Source organism: Doryrhamphus excisus, chromosome 1, assembly GCF_030265055.1.
Source record: "Doryrhamphus excisus isolate RoL2022-K1 chromosome 1, RoL_Dexc_1.0, whole genome shotgun sequence".
NCBI classification, from domain to species: domain Eukaryota; kingdom Metazoa; phylum Chordata; class Actinopteri; order Syngnathiformes; family Syngnathidae; genus Doryrhamphus; species Doryrhamphus excisus.
The window spans coordinates 33,536,490-33,562,025 of record NC_080466.1 but is presented as its reverse complement, the minus strand read 5'-3'; the positions used below and the strand labels follow the sequence as shown (position 1 = coordinate 33,562,025).

General features: G+C 42.5%; 1 protein-coding gene across 9 annotated transcripts in view; it reads right to left on the bottom strand.

The window, feature by feature from the left end:
• Positions 1-25,536, bottom strand: part of pard3ab (par-3 family cell polarity regulator alpha, b) — a 165,655-nt gene that overhangs the window by 12,077 nt on the left and 128,042 nt on the right. For all 9 annotated transcript variants that reach the window (XM_058080481.1, XM_058080491.1, XM_058080500.1 and 6 more), the window contains one exon: positions 22,759-23,013. In XM_058080481.1, the coding sequence (XP_057936464.1) occupies positions 22,759-23,013 (255 nt within the window). The remainder of the gene's footprint in view (positions 1-22,758; positions 23,014-25,536) is intronic.

Below are 25,536 nucleotides of genomic sequence, written 5' to 3'. Positions count from 1 at the left end.
GGAGAAATATGATCTCAGGGAAGAAGTACATTTGAAACACTTCTATGCTAGGACTACGTTATGCTAGCCATAGCATTTCAGTATGTGGAATCAAACTATGGAATGGATTGAGTAAGGAAATCAAACAATGCACAACGATGAGCCAATTCAAGAAACAATACAAGCAGTTGATGTTTGCTAAATACAAGGATGAAGAGTCTTGAACCAGTCATGATGTGCTATATATATCACTATATTGACACTTACTATGGTACACATTATGGCATTGGATGCTCATATCACCTCCTACTTTGGTACGAGGGACATTCTTAAAAAAAAAAACCCAAAAAACCTTAAACTGTATTATGGAAAGCAGGAAGTGAACAAATGTAACAGTTAGTGATTGTAAAAGTACCAGATGGAGGGGTAGGATTTAATAAGCTTTGCTTCTTCCTACTCCTTTTGGACATGTGGAACTGTCAACTGATTATGGGATGCATTCAATTGTAATCTGATGCATGTTCAAATAAAATTAAACCATTACCAATACCATAAAAAGCTTACATAATCTTGAATGTGTATATATGGGATAAAATGGCATATTTTGAGGTGAGTCCCAATCTCCTCAAAAGACAGTGACCACCCCCCCACACCCCACCCTCAACCAGTGTCTGATTGGTGATATTACTGCAAACATTTGCATCGTGTTTCCCGTTATTGGCAGAAAAATAAGATATCAGATCATACTGGTATCGATTTTTCCACCAATAATGTTATCAGTATGCGAGTGGGACAGCAAATAAACTGGTACAACTTCATGCGCTTTGAACTGAAGTCCAAACGGTCATGTAAGGAGTCTTTCCTTCCGTACTAATCTCAGGGAGACTCACATGTAGCGTATTGACCTTTTTCTATAACTTGTATTTGTCGTATTTTGTGTGCTATCAGTGTTATCTGTGAGAGGCATGCAGTATTGGAGGAGGTTATCGGTAAGAAAGCCAATATTGAACAACTCTAGTTATCTTAATGATAAGCGCATGATCATCTATTGTATGTGCAATCACAGAGCCTGTGATTGGCTGCCGATGTAACATGTGATCACTGCAGATTGATGCATTTGTGTATTCATCATGTCGGTGTAATCTCAAACAGATCTCTGTTCACACACGGGGCGTCCATTGCAGGACGCAACACGACGGGTAGCGGCAGACGCATCCATCAGACCTCGGTCTGGTCTGTGATGTCAGATAAGGCTTTTTATTGTTATACATCACCCACAGGCGTCACGTGACCTGGGCAGCCCATCGGCACGGGTCTGCTCCGCCGGTCACCTGGGGAGACGGTAACTAGGCAACAAGGTTTGGATGTGACTTCCTAATGATTCCGTGCTGTGTGGCCCTAAAAGAGCCTCTTCTGGCCACTTTGGAAGGCACTTCAATGTGTGAGAGCCTGGAGGTTAACAAGGTTTTTATGAGTGAAACACGACCAGCACGGACTTATTAGACTCTAATAGACTTCTTTTTGGAGAGCAGCTTCAGGTTTAGTACATTATTGTACATGCTAACCTCCAGTGTGAAGATATGAGTGAATAAAACTTCATCTTGGTGGTGACAGCAGGATGGATCAGTCTTCTACGGCACAGAAGGAAATGAGAAAGGGGGGAAAAAGATGGAGGAAGTAGAGCGAGACTTCATTAGGACTCTTATTTTAGTGTGAAAGGTGAGTTTGACTGACGATGTTTGTCTGGCCAGCACAAAGAAAGAAGAATGATGAAGCAGGGAGGAATGAGGAAAGTGGGGCGCTCTTAATTTCTGGGGCGGACATGATGGTCCGGGTTTAGAAGCACGGCAATGAATCATCATCCAAGTTCAATTAGGATCCTTCACCGCGAGGCAGAAGCCCCCTCCCGATGCGTGTGAAAAGACACCATGGAGAAGGTGACCTGTGGACACCCCCCCTCTCACAGCAGACAGAAATGTCCTGTCAAATTGCCTTCTAAGGAGGCGGCAGCTCAGCTGCACAGCGACCAATGGACACTGTGACGTTCTAGACAGTTCCAGGCTGTCGGGTAGCAAGAGGGAGGGGGGTTGTGGGGGGCCTGTCTGGACACAAAGCATCGTTGGAAGTGTCCAAGGTTTGACTGACGACTCTGTGATGTTGTGTGTTCACAGTTAGGCAGCAACGCTTCAAAGATGTCCTCCAAAGATATCATACATGACTTCAACTCACAGACAAAGGAAACCTTTTACATTACTCCCGCTTATGGTAATGGTAATGGTTTTATTTCATTTGAACATGCATCAGATTACAATTGAGTGCATCCCATAATCAGTTCACAGTTCCACATGTCCAAAAGGAGTAGGAAGAAGCAAAGCTTATTAAATCCTACCCCTCCATCTGGTACTTTTACAATCACTAACTGTTACATTTGTTCACTTCCTGCTTTCCATAATACAGTTTAAGGTTTTTTTTTTTTTTTTAAATAATGCACCTCGTACCGAAGTAGGAGGTGATATGAGCATCCAATGCCATAATGCAGGGGTCTCAAACTCAATTTACCTGGGGGCCACTGGAGCTAGGGTCTGAAAATAAAAGATGAAAATAAGATGAAAAATAAAGAAACAAATCAAGAATAAAGAAAATCAATCAATCAGTAGTAAATAAATATAATAATAATAAAACGTCAAATAATAAAAACTTAAGAAACCACATATAGTTGGTGGGTAGACAAATTATTTTTTTCAGATTAAAATGAACAAAGCATTATTAGAGCCCTGTAGACATGACAAAACACGACTATAGTCACATTTATACTCTTTTTATTTACAACATATTGCGCAACTGCAGGGTCTTGAGACACATGCTAACTCGCAAACTAGAGAGCTAGCGACCTAAACGGTAGCCTTCAAGTTATTTCCTTTAAACTTAAATAGCCAAAAAATTACCACTTCCACACGGATAGGGAGGATAACTATTAACAGTTATTTAACCTTTAACATGAACATTAATCAAACGTAATAATTTTTTCTGGGTACATGATACCATACAGCATCCATATCAAACTTACGCGGGCCGCACTAACATTAAACTTTCATATCAAGGCGGGGGCCTCAAACTAGTGTCCTGCGGGCCACATTTGGCCCGCGAGCCGTGTGTTTGGGACCCCTGACATAATGGGTACCATAGTAAGCGTCAATATAGTGATATATATAGCACATCATGACTGGTTCAAGACTCTTCATCCTTGTATTTAGCAAACATCAACTGCTTGTATTGTTTCTTGAATTGGCTCATCGTTGTGCTTATGGTCACAATGTTCTCATTATTACTAAATATATCTGCTTAAGTTGACGGCAAACACTTTGTCGACATTTGAAAGCCAAAGGGGGCATGTCTTTGAAAAATGGGTCCATTTATGTCATTGTGTTGTGGTACATTTATCACCATCACTAAGCAGCATAAGCACTGACAAGTTAAACAACATTATTACGTGTACACAGTAACTTAGTTCAGTGCAATGTGAATTTCAAAATATAAACAGGGCAGTACTAGGGGACCTATTATGCGCACTTTTGGCCTTTGTATCATATATGGACTCCTATAGAGCAGCTACACACGATAACCTGCATAGAAAGCTTTCTAGATCTTCCAGAATCTACACCTATTCCAGCTGTATTTCCAAAAAGGTCTGTTTTATTCCACCCACAGCCCACCTCCGGGCAATCCAGCGCACTCCGCTGTGATTGGTCAGACTCCCAAGTGCTCCCGAGGACTTCCAGACCTACTGCCGAACCTCACTTTTGAATTTTGTCAGTACATGAGTTGATAAATGAATACACCCTTTGGGGAGCTACTTGAAAAGAGGTACTGGAAGCTCATGAACTACTGGTTGGATACCATGTTTAAACTCAAAGAGCGGTAACGTCCAGTAGGACCATGTTTATTGCGTGCAAACAATCTTGGCATGACATCATGGAAATGTGGTCATTACACGTTTTTTGCGGGACTACCCGTATTTAAAAAAAAACGTGGGTAGATCCACCGATTGTGGTGAAAAAGGCTATCAGCAACCCCAGACATCATGTGCATGTAATTTCCATGCATTCAGGTAAGACGCTCCCTGTATGCACACTCTATAATGCTGCACTGAAAACCACTTGCACAAAATAAAACACAGATACGACACTGATAAATTGTCGGTTTTAGAAAAAAAAACTGTGAAACAGAACATTCAGAGGCATCCCAAACTTCTTTCAGGGCTCACTTCCAAATGCTTGCTTAGTCATTATCTAAAACTACGGCATTGTTTAACACAATAATACAATATTCTAACAACATCTACTGATAACTTGCAAAATGCACCAATTTATTTATTTATTCTTAGATTAAGACACTGGCAGTATGTTGTCATTGTACTGAAGCCATACAATCAAATAACAGCAGCAGCTCTGGTAGATAGGAGTATAAAATATCAAATGAAAACACGAGCATCCAAATATAAATATGCACAAATGGAGGAAAACCATGTCAACAAACTGCTGTAGCTTGAGAAATACTTTATCATACCATTCTCCTTGACTCTGGTCAAAGTCACAAATAAACGTGTAAGCAAGATAAAATTGAGTTCAATTTCAATTTAAATTTTGAACTGCAATTGTTCCGTCTGTCATGGATATCAGCAAAATAAACAATTATCCAATTATATTGGACTGGATGTAACATCTCCAATATCAGGACTCCGAAACAAGCAGTCCATTCCAGGTTCCCCACCAGCACTTCTATCCATCACAGCCTGAGTAGAGCCCATGTGCTCGCAACAATAGCATGTGCTAACATGCTAAGTAGCAAGAAGCAGGCGCAACATCTGGAAGTCTAAAAAAAAGACGTTGCAACCGAGTGCAAAACCGGTGGCAGAGAACCGGGGAAGTTCGAAACCAATAACATGACTCATCCGAAGCAGCACCACAAAAACAACACCAGGCTCCTCGCAAGACAACCCCCCCCACCCTCCACCCAAACATCCATTGGTGTCGGAAACATCCACAAAGCGTGAGAAAGTGATCTTTCTCATAGTAATACGACTTAACCAAGACCAAAACCACTAAGTCATATTTGCGATGGGATTCATATCAATATCGGCCAACATGCAAAGGTATTGTATTGGAAGTGAAAAAGTGTGGGTGCTTTGTCTTTAAACACTGAAGTTCAATCAACGTCTTCCTGGTTGGTCTCCAAGCATTTCATCACTAATCCCTTCAAGAACCTTTGGGGTAAAATCCCAAATCGCAATTCTTAGATGTGAATATTGAAATATTGAGTTCATTAGGTAGGTGCTTGTCATCAACTTGGCCTAATAACCAATCAGGCATTACTAAACGATCACTGGCGCACCAAAGCCTCGTGGCCTTAATTAAACAAATCAATCAATTGTCACATTTTCTTTGTTGATTTTTCAAAGCATGCTTCTCCAAGCTTCACAGGCCTCCAGAGGATGGCTGCTCCTGTCTGGAGAACACAGCAGATCCCCATCTTTGGGGCGGGTGGGGGTGGAGGTCAGGTTTGAAGGTTGGCGCTGCTGTTGAATGAAAAGCCCAAGGAAGAACGATGGAAGATGCAGAATGAAAGATGGAACAACAGAGGGAATTTTCATGGTCGCTTTTTAAAAAGGTTTTGGAAATAACGCCGGGAGTGAGTCCTCTGCTTGCTGCAATAATCTTCCATGCTTCTTCCATTCAACAATAATTTATGACCAGACTTTAACCTGGAGGTAACCTCTTCACCCAAGCATTCACTTTGATGAGCACACTGAAAGATATGAGATGCTCATGCAAAGCAGAAGAGAAGGATGAGAGAAGGCTTGGATCTCCACCATCTCCGCTTGGGGATGTTCACCTGATGAATGGTGAGGGGACAGAGCACGCCGCAGGGCTAACGGAGAGTCGGCGACACGTCCGAGGATGGCGGAAAGTAGGACTGAGAGGGAAATATTTTATAGATCAGATAAGACACTGCGGCGGCGGAGGAGGCGGAGGAGGCCCAGGCTGGAGAAAGCGAGAAGAAGAAGATGAGCATGTACAGTATGTTTGATGGCCATTTAGCCAGGGTGAAATCTACAACATGGAGCGGCGCTGGCTAAGTGATTACACCAGGGAGGATGAGGCGGAGGAGGAGGAGGGTGCAGACTACGTTCTGGCATCAAGTGAATGAATCCCGGGAGGCGCGGCCGCCAGCTGCTGACACAGTGGTGTTTGATGGCGAGCCAGGGGGTCATAAATAAGGCATTATGGCGATTGCGGGGGGGGGGGGTTTAAGTGTGCCACTTTAAATAGCACTTGTGTTGTTAGCTGTGTGTCTGTGTGTGTGTGTGCGCTTCGAGTAGACGATACGGCTAGCCAGGACCTCGCCGTATTTCAGGCGGCTGTGACGACGAACCCGGGGGGGGGTGGGGGGGGGGGGGGCTGTATTGCCATTCATCAAACAGCAACGACGTTGTCTAATGGCTGCACTGCTCTTCGAATGTGATCTTTGATTTATTAAATCCTGCCCTTTGTGTGCTGCTCAGTGGAGAAGCAATGTTGTTCGAATCCCCCACCGCTGCTTCCTCCACCATCAGTCTGTTCTCTGGCGCCGCCCACGCCCGTCAGAGACCATGAGCATCATGTGATGACGTGAACACCCGATCTCTATCCCGATACCTTTATAATGATTCATGTGACTTCACACATAATAAACATTTTTTGATGGCCACATTTTGACCTTGGAACAGATTCCATTATTTTCTATGTGAATAAAGTTGTGCTGTTTTTAGTACAAATCCCTCTTATTGACAGTCGAGCCACATCTAAACAGAACGAGTAAGAAGAACTGACTGCTTCCAAGCACTAACTGCATATTTCTAACTTTACACTAATACAGGGGGGTCCAAAATCCAGGCCATTTCCAGCCTGAAGCTTATTTTTCTCTATTTTAGAAGTAAGAAAAAAATGAAGTTTAGAGAAGATACTATGACAATAATTCTGATTTGCTTTGTCACCTTTGACCGGAAAGTACATTGAATTGGTTGTAATGTTTAATAAACAAAAAGTAAAAAAAAACTTAAACTGTATTCTGGAAAGCAGGAAGTGAACAAATGTAACAGTTAGTGATTGTAAAAGTACCAGATGGAGGGGTAGGATTTAATAAGCTTTGCTTCTTCCTACTCCTTTTGGACATGTGGAACTGTGAACTGATTATGGGATGCATTCAATTGTAATCTGATGCATGTTCAAATGAAATTAAACCATTACCATTACCATAAATAGCAACAATGTTAGCTGGAAGAATCTGGGCACCCCTGCGCTAATAGAACACAAAGAAAACACTTCCATGCAGATATTTGCAAATACCGTAGCAGGTTTGTTGCATCGTATTTTGGGGAAAATGAAGGTGGGGCGACTTCACCCCACCTGTCTGGCACACCCCAAAGTTGAAAACAAACCACCGTTATTTGCAATGTGCTAACGAGCTACTCGTACCTTCTTCTGTGAGAGTGCGGTCGCTGCCATGGTCACGTCCGCGGAGCATTAAAAAACATAAACATTTAACAGAGTTCAAAGGTTAGTTCATTCCAAGCAACAACGGCAGATTGGCAGATGTTAGCATTCAATTAGTGATGAGGCTTTCAATGGCTGTGTTCGAAACCGCATACTAACTACTACATACTTCCATGCCCATACTATCCACGCTCCATACCCAATCAGACAGTATGCAAAGCGTTTACACTACAGCATACTACATGATAACCCACAATGCATTGCACTCCTACCCGAGCTGAAATCGACAGACTGAAGCCGATTTCACTTTAGCTCTAAACTCTTTAAAAACATCACTTTATTGATTTTTTTTTTTTTAAATCAGGCGAGAAAGTGTCAGTTTAGATCCTGAGTGTGTCCTTTATTTGTCCAAATGCTAACCATTTACAATTCGTTTCTGACGAATTCGTCAAAATTTAAGCTAGCCGAAGTGAGCAACGCACTTATTTTCACAAAATAAAACACCCTCTTACTTTTCTCATACAAAAAAAACATAGTGATAAATCACTGCTTTTACTTTGAAAACCAGCGAAGCGAACCAACTCGCAATATATCCTGCTTGACTCCGCCGTTTGGTCCATCCTGCTGCTCAGCGTCGCGTTGCATCCTTGGTAATTTAGTGTGAGTAGTAAGCTGATACATACTCAACATTTCTGGCGAATGCAGTACGCATCCGGGAACTTCTTGTATTATCTCGAGGTAGTATGAGTAGTACGTAAGTATGTGCTTTGGAACACAGCCAACGTCTTCATCTGCTGCTTCAAATGGGGGACTGAACACCCCAAAATCTAGACTGATGAGGACTGGTGGGATCCGTGCTGTGTCTTACATGGAATACTCCCATCTGTGAACTTCAATACAAGTATACCGTGTACTCTGTTGACTTAGTTCCTGAGTGCATGGATTTTGACAGTGTTGTGTTGTCCCAAATACAGATAGTAGTCCTCAGGTTACGTATCAGTTGCGTTCCTACACTGCGATGTAGGAAGACCAACAAGAACTGTGGAAATAATGCCCCTGGGATTTTGGAATTGCAAGTCACATGTTCTGCCGTCAGAAAAAACGGCGTAGTGACTACGCTGTTGCACAACCAAGCCTCAAGCCTAAGTACTCAAGTGCACCGATTGAGACACAGCCAAGGTCAAAGATGAGAAAAGAAGTTAGCGGTTCCCTCAGGGCATTTAATGGACGAGGAAGGAGGACAAGTAGCAGCGATGAAAGCCTCAATAGAGAGCAAGGAAGCGTCTTTATTACACGTGTTTGTCAACACTACTTCCTGAGGTCAGCTATGGAAACCAGAACCACGGGGGACCCAGAAACGACCTCGGTGTTCTCAATAACAGGCCTGTCCTTTGGGACGGATCACTTTGTCTCATTCACACACACCTTTTACATGCCGATTCACACAAGCTGTCAAAGTCCGTCACACGGGGACCTGAGCCACGTTGACGTATTTCAACAATTAGTTGTCCAACGAGGAGAGTGGATGGAGAACAGGCTTGGAAATGCGGCGGTCAAAGGGACAGACCTGACAAGCTCTTTGGTCGCCATCACGGTGATGGATGGCTGCGAGTCAAAGCGCTAATCAATGCAAATCAACACAACAGGTTCTAAAAATGCAGTCAAGCTACTGAGCCTCAGCAGCCATCCTGGCAGCCAATCACGCCCGGGCAACACGGCGAGGTGCGTCCAATTAGAATCAATGAGAACATATTTAAGTGCACATAGCGGGGGCTTGATTGGCTAAATTGATTGGCCGGTAAGCGTCATGCCGCAGCAACATAAATCAAGCCCTAAGAGGACTAGCGTAGGAAGCGCAGCACATATTGATTGGTCGTTATTTGCACTAACGAGCCGAGGGCAAGTCGCCATCGGGAAAAACTGTCAGGGATCAATAGGCCGGAGCGCCCTGCCGCACAACTCATTTTCCATAGCTCACATTGTGGGAGCGGTCCTCTAAATCTACGCACACACAACCAGCGAGCCACTCATCACACGATCAATGCCTACATGGAGCGTTTAGGAAATAGTCATAAATTAGCTTCATACGAACCATGTCGGTGTTGGCGTGATGAATACAGCGTGACAAATGTGCTTGATTTCTTCCAGCGGAAGCTTCCCTCCGAACAAATGTTAACTCTTACAGCTTGGTGTAGAATTCTTCCCCCTGAGGACTTGAATAAAGGATAAGGGAATCTTAAAGAACCAAATTATAGAATGAGAACCCGATTGTTTATTCCTGACAACAATACCTAATACAGACGTCCGGGCTTATCTGCAGTCCCTGTATGCCTACAAGTAAGCGGGTCTTATTACAGCGCAGCTGCAAAAAAGCACCCTTCCTCTTTCTCTGCCCGGTCTTTTATACACTTGAGGCTGAAGTCCTGATGCTGGAGTCCTGGACCAATCAGCTTTCGCCACTGCCCTTGCTTGAACCGCTTTCATGGTGTTTCTCCTTTCGTTCGTTTGCTGTGGCGTCAAGGCGTCTGGAACATTCTGCTTTTCCTTTGTTGCAAATCAAGCTGTCATATGCGTACTCGATGTTTCCACCTTAACTGTCAGTTGTCACGTTAGTCCTTTTTTTGTGTGGGTGCATGTATAAGTATCTTTTGTCTGTATTTGTGAGACTATGTGTTTGTTTTAGCTTATATCTTTAGCTAGCACAATTGAGCAAATACCTTCATTGGTCAACACCACTCAACATGCAGTTGGTGCTGTTAGGCAGTGCTAGTTATTGACAGTTAGGCAACTGAAGTCAGGTCGGGTATTGTTGACTTACTGTCTGATACTAGTGCCAAATTGGTACTTCTGAAATGATGTCAGTGTTTAAATGATGCACAAACTAGAAAAAATAAAAAAATTAGGGACGCACGTTTTCTGCTCCAAGCTGATACCGATGCCATGCTGCTTCTCAAGATTTCCTTTTCAATAGTTTGTGCACACCTGGAGGTAAAAACAACTCAAACAAGGCCGGATTTGACTAACTACAACTGGAGATTTGTCCTAAGCCAATATAATCACTACCAGTACCATAAAAAACGGTTGTGGCTAAAAAAAAAATAGCTTTAGCCCTCGGGTCGGTTTTCAAATGTCGCGGCGATAGGAACAAGCCCCACGCGTTGTAGCGATGCTGGTGTTTCAGGTGGCCGATAAGGTGTGAAGCTCTAGGATTTTTTCCCCCGCTGGTGCATTTTGGTGCAATTTGCACGTGAAACTGAATGTTTGTTTACAACGTCAGGAGGAAAAATGAGTGCTTGATTGGACACCACCATATGGGGACCCTCGATTGACCCAGATTGGAGTTTTTTTTTAATTATTGGTTATCTGAGCTATTTTTTTTAATGTTACTAGATTTATCGGCATGTCTTCATAATTCCTCATATCGGCCCAACAATCATTGAATGCCCGTTTATTTTAATGGCATTTTGTGACATGCAAGTTCAACAGACTAGTAATTTAAATACTGAAATAATATAAATAAAATACTTTGAAGACGTTCGTTCAAGGACTTGTTGCATTTGGCCGAGTCTTCTTTCACAGATAGCTACTTCAGGTCACGTCAGGTTACTACCGTTTATACCCGCTTCTGTGTACATCCCTATCCTATCCTATCCTAGCAGTCAAATTCTGGTTTGGTGCTGGTAGAGTGGACTAAAAAACAAACAAACAGAGGTTCTGGTTAAATACGGCTACAGTAGACTAGCGAGGGAAAGTAGTGGAAGAGACTCTTGAAACCATCAGCTAATGAGGACTAATTGAGTCTTTCATTAAGGGTCTTGAAAGGAGGTGAAGAGACCAATTCCACAAGAGAGATGGACAAACCGCAGGAATTCATGACAAATCCGAAGATTTCCACAATGCTCCACCAACCAAAAGCTTTTCCCCACACTTCTCCATTGTACCACAATTAAATACCACTACTTTCCACTGTTGAATGTTTCTTCTGAGCAAAGCCAAGGGACTGCGGAGGGTGGTAAGCGTCCATCACTGCACACTAACAATTTTGAACACTTTGAGAGCAACATCCAGGTACTGACACTGAAATGCCTTTTCTTGCAGTGCAGAATGCACTTATGCACTCAAAAGTATGGAAGTGTACTTAATCGAGAGTGTAATCGTCTCTGAAGAGCACGACGAGCGCACCAAGAGGGCTGACATGAACACCGAAGGTAGAAAGAAAAAGACGAGAAGACGCTGATAGTTTGTTTCTCATCATTGTGACAAAGTCTAAACAGGCTGAAAAGCCACGGGTGCTAATGTGTGGACTTTAATGAGATTTCTTTCTTCCCCGGCTCAGCTGAATCAGCACATTTGATGAAATTAAGACGAAAACAATGGTGTGTGTGTGTGTTGGGAGGGCGAGGGATAATTACGAGGGGGTCGTTGAAACAGGTCTCTTAATCCCAAATGCAGTTAGACTCCATCACAAAGAGGAAACATTGCAGGCCAAATGTAAATGTGAAGAGAGGGAAGAAAGAAAATGTAATTGAAGTAATTGGCAAGTCGTTGGTTGGTTGTTTGGCTCTTCCTGCACGTTGTGTGGAGGTTATGGATGACTTTCATTAAACGTGCACTTTTGTTTTTAACTTCATCTGTAAAGTTTGCACAGTAGTACATTTTAGGTAGGAGTATTAGTAGTATATTTTATGTTCATGTATTTGGGACTTAGGGTTAGGGTTGACTTACATTTGAGAAAAAAAGTACACTTCAAGACCTGGCTCTCACTGTGGTTTGCTGGAGTCCCAGAGTTTTAGAAATGGCTTCAAAACTTTTGTTTTTAACTGCAAAATCTACATGAATGAAATTTAAACTCAAATCTGTTGCCACTGCTGAAGAAGTACTATAAATGTGTGCCATGTGACATTCTACATGTGATGATGGCGAGTCTGACTTCAGGCTTGATGAACTTTGAATGGTTGTGGTCCACAATTAAAACATAAAAGCCCACTTCCCCCATTCTCCATGATCACGTGATCAGCCGGCTGCTCCGCCCCCCCAGGCGGTTATCACGTCCACACAGCGGGACAATGAAACGGGTCTGGGTGCTTTTTTTTATTTTTTTTTAACTTTGGCTGTCAGTGCACAAAGCGCTTCATGGCTGCTAACCCAGTCCCAGGCGTCTCATAAAAGGAGCGCTTGTTGTGTGGAGCGCTCTGCTATAGATGATCATTCCCCAGAGGCCACGCACGCAGGGGAGAACATTTGCTGGCTTTAATGGACTCGCTGCTAAAGCATGGTGGGTGGGCTCGCTTTGACATCACAGCACCAAAATAGTGAAGGTGGTGGCCGATTCAAAAGGTGGGCTCATGTGGACCGCAGTCAAAGTAAACATGGATTTCTCAGTGGAACATCTCCAGTTGGCTTTCATTGACCTTGTGAGGTCATCAAATGAAAAGACGCACCTTCCTGTGTCAGGGACCATCGATGAAGACCACCGATGAAGAACACAAGATGGAGTGTGCTGCTACCACAACCACAACAATGCAGCCACTGACGGACAAATGTCAGTGATGAGCTTTAATGGACTAACAAGAACCAGCGGCAGACTATGTGGCCTTGGTAGTCCTGTAGCAAGAAGAACAGTCCAGAAAGAGACATTTCTGCACACGCATTCACCTTTCTCACACACTCTCTCACACACACACACACACACACACACACACACAATGACCTACTCTCCAAGCTGTCGTCATCATCAAACACACTCAATCCATCAGGCTTCCCGTGGCGTGTATTTTATCAGGACCAGACCAGACCCCGGCTCACGCTGCACACGCGCTCACATGTTGTAACATCATAAAACTTGATGAAAGGAACACGCTGGATCCTAAATAATCCCATTATGGTGTCATAACACATAACGTCCATGTTGAACATCGTCTCACATGAAAACAAGAAGATGGTACAACCTACTGGACATGTTTACATCATGGATGGAGAGAGTTGGAGAGAGATAGAGAGAGTTAGCTAGATAGCTAGATAGATAGATAGCTAGATAGCTAGCTAGCTAGATAGATCGATAGCTAGATAGACAGATAACTAGTTAGCTAGATAGCTAGTTAGCTAGATAGACTTCCTGTATTGTCATTGCACAATAACACAGCAGTGAAATTGCCAACGAGAGAGAGATAGCGAGATAGAGAGAGATAGCTAGATAGATAGCTAGCTAACTAGATAGATAGATAGCTAGATAGATAGCTAGATAGACAGATAGATAGACAGATAGATAGACAGATAGATAGACAGATAGATAGACAGATAGATAGACAGATAGACTTCCTGTATTGTCATTGCACAATAACACAGCAGTGAAATTGCCAACGAGAGAGAGATAGAGAGAGATAGCTAGATAGCTAGACAGACAGATAGCTAGCTAGCTAGCTAGCTAGACAGATAGCTAGCTAGCTAGATAGACTTCCTGTATTGTCATTGCACAATATCACAGCAGTGAAACTGCCAACAAGAGAGAGATAGAGAGTGATAGAGATAGAGAGAGATAGCTAGATAGCTAGCTAGCTAGCTAGATAAATAGCTAGCTAGCTAGACTTCCTGTATTGTCATTGCACAATAACACAGTGAAAGTGAAAGTGCCAACGAAATGTCGTTGCCTGGCTCCCATATAATAATAAATAATAGTAATAATAATGTGGAGGAATGTGAATATGTGAATGGACATACAGTATACATTGTATGTTTACAATGTGGTTATATCAAGGGACTACTGCTATACTACACTAAATATTTTTCTACTTCATAGCTGATGTACTTGAGAGATGTGTTTGATGAATGAGTTTAAACCGTGTCACTGCTTGGACACCTAAACTAAAATCCTGTTTACACATTTTGCACTAAAACAGTCAAGAGTGAAGAAAAAACATAGCTGCTTTTAGCTGAAAGGACAATGGGGAAAACCTAACAATATGGTACTGGATCTGTACGCTGTACACTACTAAATACACTACAAAAAAGTTAGGGATATAAACAACTGTTGTTGTGCTTTGTGTGTTGAACAAACATTAAACATGATGGACATATACATTCAAAATTAGACAAGCTCCAATTAAGTTCATCTGTAAAGTTTGCACAGTAGTACATTTTCGGTTCGTGGATGAGTAGTATATTTTATGTTTATGTATTTGGGACTTGGGTAGTTAGGGTTGACTTACATTTGAGAAAAAAAGTACACTTCACTGTGGTTTGCTGGAGTCCCAGAGTTTTAGAAATGGCTTCATAACCTTTTGTGTACATGTGTACATGTGAATGGGTGGACGGGTTTATTTGATTGTACATTTGAATAAGACATACAGGTGTTCATATGAAGTGTATGTGAATGGACTGAAAGTTATTTCCATATGTAGTGCATGTATGTGAATGGACAAACAGATGTGAATGGGCGGACCGGTATTTACATTGTGGTTGTACCTGAAAAGACAGTACGGTGTTTACATGATGTGAATGTGTGACTGGATATCAGCAATGATGACGTATCATAATTATCATAATCATTTAAATCGCATATGATGCTTAAAAATATCAGAAATTGAGACATGTTTAGGCTAAACACCAGATTTTGACTACTACGCATGATATCATATTTAGGTCAACATCCTTTTAGGGCCAGACTAAGCTCACTAGACCTCCTCACAGTCTCCCACTGTGACAGATCAAATCCCAAGATAAAGCGGGACAAAGCGTGCCGGCCGCTGCCATTAGCGCCTCCCTGACATCTGACATACTGTCAGAGTTTGTCCATCTGCAGCTAAAGCGCTCCTACATCGTTATTAGGAACGTTGGCACATAGATGAATATTAAAGACCTTAAGTGGATTCCACGCTGACGTCGCTGACATTTATGGCGTCTTGGTGAGGTAAAAGTGCTTCTAACTGTGTTTTGTCTGGACCAAAAGAAACAACAATGCTCCCTCAGCTGCACAAGTCATCACTCAACCTCAACATCTTGGTTTTTAACATCCACTAATCTTGAAACAATACAAAGAGCTTAGTGATGGTAGTGTTGAGAAACATGCATGATGTCATGGACTCCATGCATGAGAACACCATCTCAAAATCAAACCATTTCCTCAACTAGGATTTCAGTTTTTACAAAAAGTCTTCTCTACAAGAGAGGAGAAATCTTATCTCAGGGAGGAACTAAATTTGAAACACGTATATACTAGGACTACGTTAAAAAGCAAAAAGCAATCAATTAGTTTGATTTATTTTCTCATTTTAGTATTAATCACTCAAGAAACATCTATGGTTTTGGGGTGAATTTTGACCCATATATATTAATGTCAAGAAAAGGTAGAAAAAGTTATTGTTTTCAGCAAAAGAACTTTAGTATAAAGTGAAATGAAAAAGCAGAACAGGTCCAGATCTTGGTTCACTGTACTTCTTGCCATTCTTTCCATGATCCAAATTGTAAATGTGAAATCAGCCATCAGTCAAATGAGTGAATTCACCTCACATGTCTGGACATTGTTTTTCTGCTGGTATACTGGAAAATTGGTCAAAATGAGAATCCCAGCTTCCATGATGAGAAGAGGAGCTGGTTGTCATTGTGTTGGCTAATTGTACACTTATGATTTCAGTTTTGGCTCAAAATATTGCTTTATAATCATATTATTAACTGGGTCGAAACCGACCCTAACAATACAGTGATCATAATTTCAACCAGACCATTTTAAAATTTAGTAGAAATAATTTTTTTGGTTTTATTTTGTTGAAATAGAGTTTCCTGACAAAGTCAAAAAGCCTTGATGCAATAAACAAATGTTATAGGATTCTTTTTATGCATTAAAATGTAAAACGGGTCGGTGCCGACCCCAACACAAGAAGAGGGATATACTATAGGTATTGGTTGATATCGTTATCTCTTAAAAACGACTTACAGACAAAGCCGAACACTTTCTGTCAGACACGAGTGAGTCAGTCTGAGAAAAAAAAAACACCTGTCTGCTGTCTTATAAAAGAGACCCCCAACCCCCGACCACTTAAACCCGCCGATGTGTCCACTCCCACATCCATAAAGGATTCCCTGTGGGCAGAGATTCTCTGCTGTGTAGTTCTTGGCCCGGGTCCAGAAAAGGTCCAGCCTGACCCGACTCAGCTCATGAGGGATGGAGCTGCTGCCGCCATGTTGGAACAGCTGGCAGTTGACTTTAATATAAGCAATGTCACCCTCTTGTGCAGTGGAAAGAATCACTTAAAGAACAAGAAAAGTGGAGATAACAGAAGTCTTTTTGTAACCGTAATATTTGCTCCATGGTTCCACCTACTGGTTCTGAAGTAAAACACTGGGCATTGGAACAAGCGCTAAACATATTCCTCAGGGGCAAAATTTGTTCAGATGCTAATGCTGGTTGGAACACTTTAGTAGGTGCTCCACGGTCACCATAGCAACAAGCAAGAAACTAACCCCCAAAACGAATGGCCGACCTCCTGGGTTGTTCATGTGTTGTTTGAGAGCGCGGACTGAGAGCAAAGAACCATGAACCCGTTGAAGAAGTGGTCCGAGTTCATTAGTGGTTTGAAGGTGGTCCAGGAAGGAAAGCATTGCATTGTGGGTAGGGTCTATTACACTGCCCGGAGCAGCTCGTGAAGAACAAACGGAACACGAGGAACCAGCAGATGAAGTGAGACGGAGAATTGAAACCACCAAAGTGTAGCTGCAAAAAAAAAAAAAGACGAGGTGTGCAAATCGTTCTGCGTCTTCTTGCTGATGCGGCGACTTTGCTCAGAAACAAAAAGTTGGCGCGGCAAAGGCGGCTCGTACTGGAGGCGGTGGCAGCTGATCAAGATTCTGTCTGCATCACGACGATTTAGCATGAAGGGGCATCCGAAGTGTGGCGAAGACCCCTGGAGCGAAGCTGCGAGACGTCCTGTTCCGCTCGGCTCCTTGGCGGCGCTGTTTGCGCGTGGCGAGCGAAAGAAAAAAAAAAAAAGCTCGATTCCTCTCAGGTGTGGAGTGGTTGGTGAGAGGGAACAGTAGAAATTGCAGAGTTTGGCAGGAACACAAACCAAAGTTTTTCTTCCGAATGGATGCACTTCATGCGTTGAGAGGTCTTAGCTAGCACAAAGTGTGCAGTGTTTGAGTCCGGACATGTGGGATGGCGGCTTTGTGTTCATTTAATGTTGTCTCCGTCATAGTTTTACTTTCCCTAGTTAGTGGCCTCGTAAAGTGGACCCTGTCTTGTCTGGGCTACTGGGGGTGTGAGTCTGGGTCTCGGGTGCTTCAGCACACTTGCGCTTGTTGCTCTCTGGCTGGGCTTGGTGGGTGCTTCTTATGGGAGCATTCCGTGTGGCCTCGCAATAATGAGGTAAAGTGATGGTTGGACATCGGGTGTCACGTTGACCACATGTTGGTGACATGTCGGTGGCACGAGGAAGAGGTCTGTTGGATAACAGAACAAACAATCCATCCAAATGTAGGCCCGCCCGGGGATCACACATTATTGTGGGTCCAGCCAAAATGGCTTCTTATTGGAGGGCAGTGGTGTGTGCCGGGACTGCTGGGCACTTGGTGGGTGCACTCAGGGGCTAGGGGGGTCGGGGCCAGGTGGGTTGACGGTGTGCTACGGCAATGTCCTGGGGTTTTGCTGGGGTGTCCGATGTTACCACTCTTCTTTTGTTGTTTTGTCTTATGTAAGATTCTTTGATTTTATGTGTGGGAAAAAAATCATATATTGAATTGGTAACTGCTATGGCGTGGAGAAGGGGTAGGATTTAATGAGCTTTGCTTCTTCCTGCTCCTTTTCAGACATGTGTAGTAATGAGGTGTTCTGTGTGTGCTTGTATGTGTGTATATATATATGTATATATGTGTGTATGTATGTGTATATGTATGTATGTATGTGTATATGTATGTATATATGTGTGTATGTATATATGTGTGTATATATATATATATATATATATATATATATATATATATATATATATATATACATACAGTAAACCTCGGATATATTGGACTCGGATATATCGGAAATTCGCTCACAACGGACAGATAAAAAAGAACCGATTTTTCTGTAATGCATTTCCAATAAAAATTCATTGCATATATCGGATTTTTTATAACGGATTTCGCCCATTTCGGACAAAATCTCCAGTCCCGTTCCAATGCATTTCCATTAAATTTCCCTCGCATATATCGGATGGCCTCATCGTGGCGCTCCGATTCGCCGAATCGTGACAGGTCGCTATACGACGCCATTTGCAGCGTTGGCAGCGTTGCCTGCGCGTCCAGGTACATTGCAAACATAGTCAAGGAAGTGCCTTTTTTATAACGGATAAAATCTGATTCACGCATATACCGGATATAAATCCGATATATGCGTAAAACGGACATTTTCCGGTATACGCATATAACGGATTTCGCTTATATCGGACAAAACCAGTGGGAACAATTGAATCAGATATATCCGAGGTTTACTGTATATATATATATATATATATATATATATATATATATATATATATATATATATATATAGATATTGTAAGTGTATTGTATTGTAAGTGTATATGTGAGAAAGAATAATGTGACATGGTATGCATGTCTGAAATAAATTAAGAAAAAGAAAAAAAAAGAAAAAAGTTGGATGCTAATGCTAGCACAGCACTCCACTTTAAGCATGTTAATCACCTGTAAAAAAAAACTCCACCACCGTTAAAGTGGGTTAACTTTAACAGCCCAAATATATCCTACATGCATACTTTGGGGACACCAAGTGTTTCATCATGTCCAGGTGTTTGAGAGCCTTCGGCGGCTTAAGACGACGCTCGCATCCTGCAGCGGGTGATACGGGCTGCGCGTAATTGATAAGCAAGCAGCTCACCTGTAAAGTCAGCGCTCGAAACGCTCTGTGTGTTGACGGCACAAGAAATCCTATTAAGGATGAAAACATCAGCGCAGATATGCAATAATACAAACGTGTTAGGTATCAGGCTGAGAGGCGGCGCTGGGCGCCGCTGCCTGTTTGTTGTGTTTGTGGTAGAACAAGAAGACGGGGGATTCCCTCTGAGGCTTCGTCTCATTCTCACAGCGAAGATAAAAGATAACGGAGACCGTTCAATAAAAGACAGAATCAGATCTCTGAGCCTTCCCAGCATTCAGTTCAGCGCTGCCTTCAGTCAAAGAGGGGAGGGACAATGGTGGCGAATTCTCAGCCTTCGACTCTGCTAATAAAGCATCAACAGTAACTTGTGACTCTGCAGTCATGAGTTCACTTTCACACAAGAAAGACCAGGACTTGTTACTTGATGCTCGGAAGCTCAGTGGGATGACCAAAGTGATGCCAAATGTCAATCCTACATTCTTCCGCATTTCACGGTGGGAAAACATTTGTGGTGGTTAGCCGGACAATGTTTGGCTTGGCAGGCTGATGGACGAGGAAAGAAAGTCCAGCTTTGTCTCAGCAGTGAGGGAACGTTCCCAAACACACATCCTTCGTGTGCACGCAGAGGGCGGGACTACGAGACAAACTAATATGTGTCATATTACAAAAAACAGTGTACATATATTTATACTGTTATTCTGTATATTTTGTATTTTTTCATTCTTTTTTAATAGATGTGTCTGCACCTACTATACCAAAACAAATTCCTAGTATGTGTTTCAAACCCTTTTCTGATTCTGATTCTTCTGATTACAAGTCAGGTTTTAGTGTCAGTCTGGACTTAGACCTAAAATACGGCAAATTGAACACAAAAACATTGTAATGCCAATAATTGAGTAATGTCACATAAGTTGATGGAGGATGTCACTCCAGCTCAACAGGAAACGGCAGAATGATCTTGTTTTCAGACCTTTGCAGCTAAATTGAAATGAGCGCCTTTGGCAATAAAAATGAATTAACGCTGAATTGTGCTGATATTTGTGCAGCTGCATGTTGTCTCCGTTCCGTTCCTTCACCGTGAAGCCGAGGAAGTGGGGGTGGGTAGGGTGGGCGAACGCTCACTGGGGAGTTTCGAGACCACAGGGGGAGATTTCATGATTCTGGTCTCCTCATTTGGGACGCAATGTGGTGTCGCGGGTCAGCGAAGTGTGCAAGGAAGTGGCGAGCTTACCAGCCCATTTCCTCATGATCAGCACATGCCGGGCTCCGCCAAGAGCTATTAACTAAATAAACGCTCTTTTTCACCAAGCGTTTTTTTGGACCACGCTCGGACAAAACAGGTTCTGTTGCGAGAGGCTTCTTTGAAATGGACAAAAAACACTGACGTTGCGTCATGCACCATGAAAATCTTGTGACAACCACAACGGCAGCACCACACACGCTGACATTTAAACACAATATCATATTTGTTGCTACACTGAACTGCCATTTTGTCTTTGAATGAAAAATAATATAATGTATAGAATAATTGCATACATGCATGCATTTTGGCAGCTCCTGATGACAACCAAAATATTGTAAAACAATGTTATTGCACGTATCACGTCTCCACAAAGTTTAAGTTGTGATTCCAGGCGGTTCTGCTACTCGATCCCCATCATAACAAACACACTTGCTGTGAAAGGCTCCGTAAGTCCATCCTGGCGAGGTCTAAGTCACTTCCTGTTCACTAGCGGGGTTGTCAGGAAACGCACTTCCTGCTTTTCTAAGAGGGGGAGAGGGAATATTTTTCTTAGAGTTGGAGCGGTGGGAATAGACGCAGTATCCTTGAGGAGTTTGTGTGACTGGCACGCTGTGATTGTGCGCGGCGTCACCATAGCAACAACACAAAGAGGAACACTGAGTCACTGGACAGGACACTGTCGAGTGTCTACTTCACTTTGTAATGCATTAATGTCTTAACAGAGGGTCACATAGTGGGAAAAAAATCAAGGGGCGAAGGGGCGGTGATAGTGGAACCTTTTGTTATTATCACATACTACAGTATTAATTGGCCCTGTACCCTAGAAACCGCCCATGAATGATACGGGAAAAGGCCGAAATGATACTGTGTCAAAGCCCAGGGCAGTGATACTGATAAAATATAGAGTTTAACCATGAAAACCCACGCATGCACGGGGTGAACATGCAAACTCCACACAGAGATGGCCGAGGGTGGAATTGAACCCTGGTCTCCTAGCTGTGAGGTCTGCGTGCTAACCACTAGACTGCCGTGCCTAATTATGGCTTTTGTTACTAATTTGTTCCAAAATGTTAGATGAAAACCAAAACGTTCCAGACATCCAAAAATATGGACTTAAAATTGAATTCAGTAGTGTTTTCACCTTCTTTATCAAAATTGCTGGCACTCTCAACTCACTCATAACTTTCTTTGGCCCCATGGCGCGTTATTTAGCAGTCAAGCAGCAACAGGTGGGGTGCTTTGTCCGGGCAAACTGACTACTTTGTTACTTGCAATGTTGTAGTTGTACAAAAACAGAGGATATAAACAGAGGCAAAATTTGGACAAAAAACTAACCATACAAAAAACTGGGGTTTGACTGTATACTTAAAAATTTGAATTTCAGATGAAAACACTTATTATTATTATTATTACTTGTTAACAAGACTGAGACAAGATGAGAATTGTGGAATTGACGTTTCTGAAACGTATTTTCTTCCTGGCAATTTCTTAAAATGATGGCATTCCCATCTTGATTCTATTTTGTGTTTTCTATTCTATTCAGCCTATGTGCCACAATGGCCCCCAGGACGCAGTGGACATAGATCTGGTACAAGTCCGCAGTCCGTCCCAGGTCTCAGAACCCAGACAACACAGGCAGTTCTAGACCCAGAATGACCAAAGTCTGAAAAGGAAGCCAACTAATTCACGTGGACTGTTAACCGTGTGAAAATAATCTGAAGCAAGAAGTCAGGCAGGTTTATATGAGTTCATTTGGATCAAAGAAACTCCACCAAAGGTGTGAAAAAGTGACAGCCGGTCAGAGAGAGAGAAGCAAATAAAGAGGCAGAAAGGTCAAGGGCGACAGTAAAAGTCAGATATTGAAAAGGTTTCCATTCCTTCCCCAGAGAGGTGTGCATGGTGTGCATCGGTCGGCGCGTTGGCATTTAGCGAGCGCCTGGTATATCTGTGATTATGTTCTCCTGCAGCTGCCATGACTGATGTTCTGTTTGCGCCTCAGGCTGACGAGGTCGAGCCCAAGGAGACCTTTCACCCAAATACCATGACTGGCTCGGCTTTTGAAATACAGGTAAAAAGGTTGCTTTCCCCCCTCCAAGTGGAAAAATGTTTAACATGAGAAGCCGTACCTGTCTGCAGAGGGGGGGCGCTCAATGCGGGCCTTGCTGACTTGGGTGTAAAGGGAGTCCGAGTGCTGGTGCTGGTGCTGGATGCGGGGGTAGTCGCCGCGAACGCTGTGCCCACCATTGTTCAGTGGACTGATGCCCGCATACGCGTGCTCTTCCTCGGAGGACCGCTCTGGCAAGCGGCTCACGTCCAGAATCTCGGCGTAGTCCCGTTCCCGTGCTTGGCGTTCCCTCAGCTCACGGGTCTTGGCCTGGATTCTGATAGACAGACAAAAACGTTTGTTACATGGAAGATTATCATGCGGCCATGGTGTTGCATTCTATATACTCTTCTGTATATACACACACACACACATATATATATATATATATATATATATATATATACACACACACACACACACATACATATATATATATATATATATATATATATATATATATATATATATATATATATATATATATATATATACATACATATATACACACATACACACACACACATACATATATACACACACACATATACATATATACACACACACACATATACATATATATATGTGTGTATCTTTGCCAACAAGAGTTTTGATAAAGTTAGGTAAAAGGTAAAAGTAAAGTGAAAGTAAAGTGAAATATTCATTGGTCATTAATCATGCTTGTACTTTGCGTTGTTTTCTGCAAGCAACTAAAATTCTCAAATAAATGTGTTTTGTGTTCATATTTTTGGCCGTCTGGAGGTGATTATTGAACATTCAGGCGTATAAGATGCACCGGATGAGGTCCCTCACTAAATTTAGACAGGAAAGATTTGTACTAATGTAAGCTGTATCGAACTACAAGCCACATAAATCCATGTCATAAAGTTACATATTGTGGTGCGTACCAGTCCAATGAACTACTTTGCTTGGAGTAAGGCATTATAGGTAGAAGTTGAAATAACTACTTTTTTGTGCTAAGTTGCTGTGTGATGATTTTAGCATTATTTGGAAGATGACACCTTGAGTCAGACTAAATACAATGTGTTATTTCCTAGTGTCGGTTCAATCAATTGATTACCATTTGAAACTATCTGTGCCGTCCGGAATGAAAAACTTGCTATTCGTAGGAATATAAATCGATGTATTGAACTAGTCTTTTTCTTACCCTGCATGAAAAAAAGCCAAACTTTGTTTTTGTTACTGCTGCTGATGTACAGCTGACATGCTGTGAAATCACACTTGTCGTTGTTAGGCCATTATCTTGTGACCGCCCCCTCCAGCGGTGGGCAGAGCTAGCGTGCAGCCTCCATAATTACATCCATGCCAATTACCAGAGCTTTCCAACCACCAATTATCACAGTGTTCTTTTCTCCGGGCTGCCTTTTAACGGCAGCGGGGAAGTTCCTGGGACAGGCGAGGTGGGCGGGGTGCGCATGGTGAGCTAAAGTCATCCGTAACATAATAAAGGCCCAACCACAGGAACTCCTCATTAGGTATGTGACATATAAAGAATAAGGTGCCCTGCTCAACATCATCACAGCGTGACCAAGTCACATGACAACAGCGAGGAGGCAGGACCCTCCAGGATTCTATCTTTAAACCGAGCAGTAGCAGCTACTGGTTTGTGTACACAAGCACACTGGCTGATAAGATAAGACAACACGTCCCGGTTTGGATATGCATGACCTTCCCATTCCAAAGCTGTGAGCAGGGGTTTTCTCGGCCAGGAAGGATGCAGTTTCAAGTGTGTGAGAAAGGTCGCGTAGTGGAATCTTTTAAAAACACACGACCATGGAGGACAAATGAGAAGGAACAAGGCAGGGAAACACGTTGAAAAGCACAGTGGTTCCAACATCATGTTTTTTTTTAATTATTTAGTTGATAAATGACGGCTGTTTTATGGTTGACTATGGACTATTTGTAAAAATAAAAAATAAAAAAATACACACATACATACACACACATACAGTTGTGCTCAGAAATATTCATCATTTTTGGGGTATTTCCTATCTATTTCTTTCTAGATTCCACTTATTCTACAACAAATTACATAAAAGCTTACAACAAGTTTTAACAAACACAGGATAAATATTTGAGACAAATGTCCTTCTAATTTCTGCTTTATTTCACAAATTTGCAAAACATCTCATGTTCAAAAGTATTCATACCCTGCTTTATGATGTCACTTAATAGTCAATGGCATCGCCTTTGTTTGCAATTACAGATTACAGACGTCTCCTGTAGTTGACTACCAGGTTCCGACACGTTTCCACAGGAATTTTGGCCCATTCCTCCATTGTAATTCTCTCCAGGTCCTTCAGATTGGATGGCTTCACCTTGCACTGACCTTCACCTTGAGTTCCCGCCACAAATCTTCGATAGGGTTGAGGTCCGGGTTTTGGTTTGGCTACTCCAAAACATTCATTTCATTGTCCTCAAACCATTTCTTGACTTTTTTGCGGTGTGTTTGTGGTCGTTATCTTGTTGGAAGAGCCGATGTGGCCCTAAACTAGGTTTTGCAGCAGACTGCCAGATGTTCTGCTGGAGGATCTCAATGTCCTGTTCCTTCCGCATGATGCTGTCCACCTTAATGAGGTTCCCCATCCCACTCGCTGAGAAACAGCCCCACAGCATTATGCTTCCTCCTGCATGCTTAACAGTTGGCATCGTGTTCTTTGGTTTGAAAGCTTCACCCTTCTTTCGCCAAACGTCAGCAACATCTCTGTGCCCAAAGAGCTCCATCTTCATCTCATCTGACCACAGATTGAAACAATTGATTGATTGATAACCAAAATGC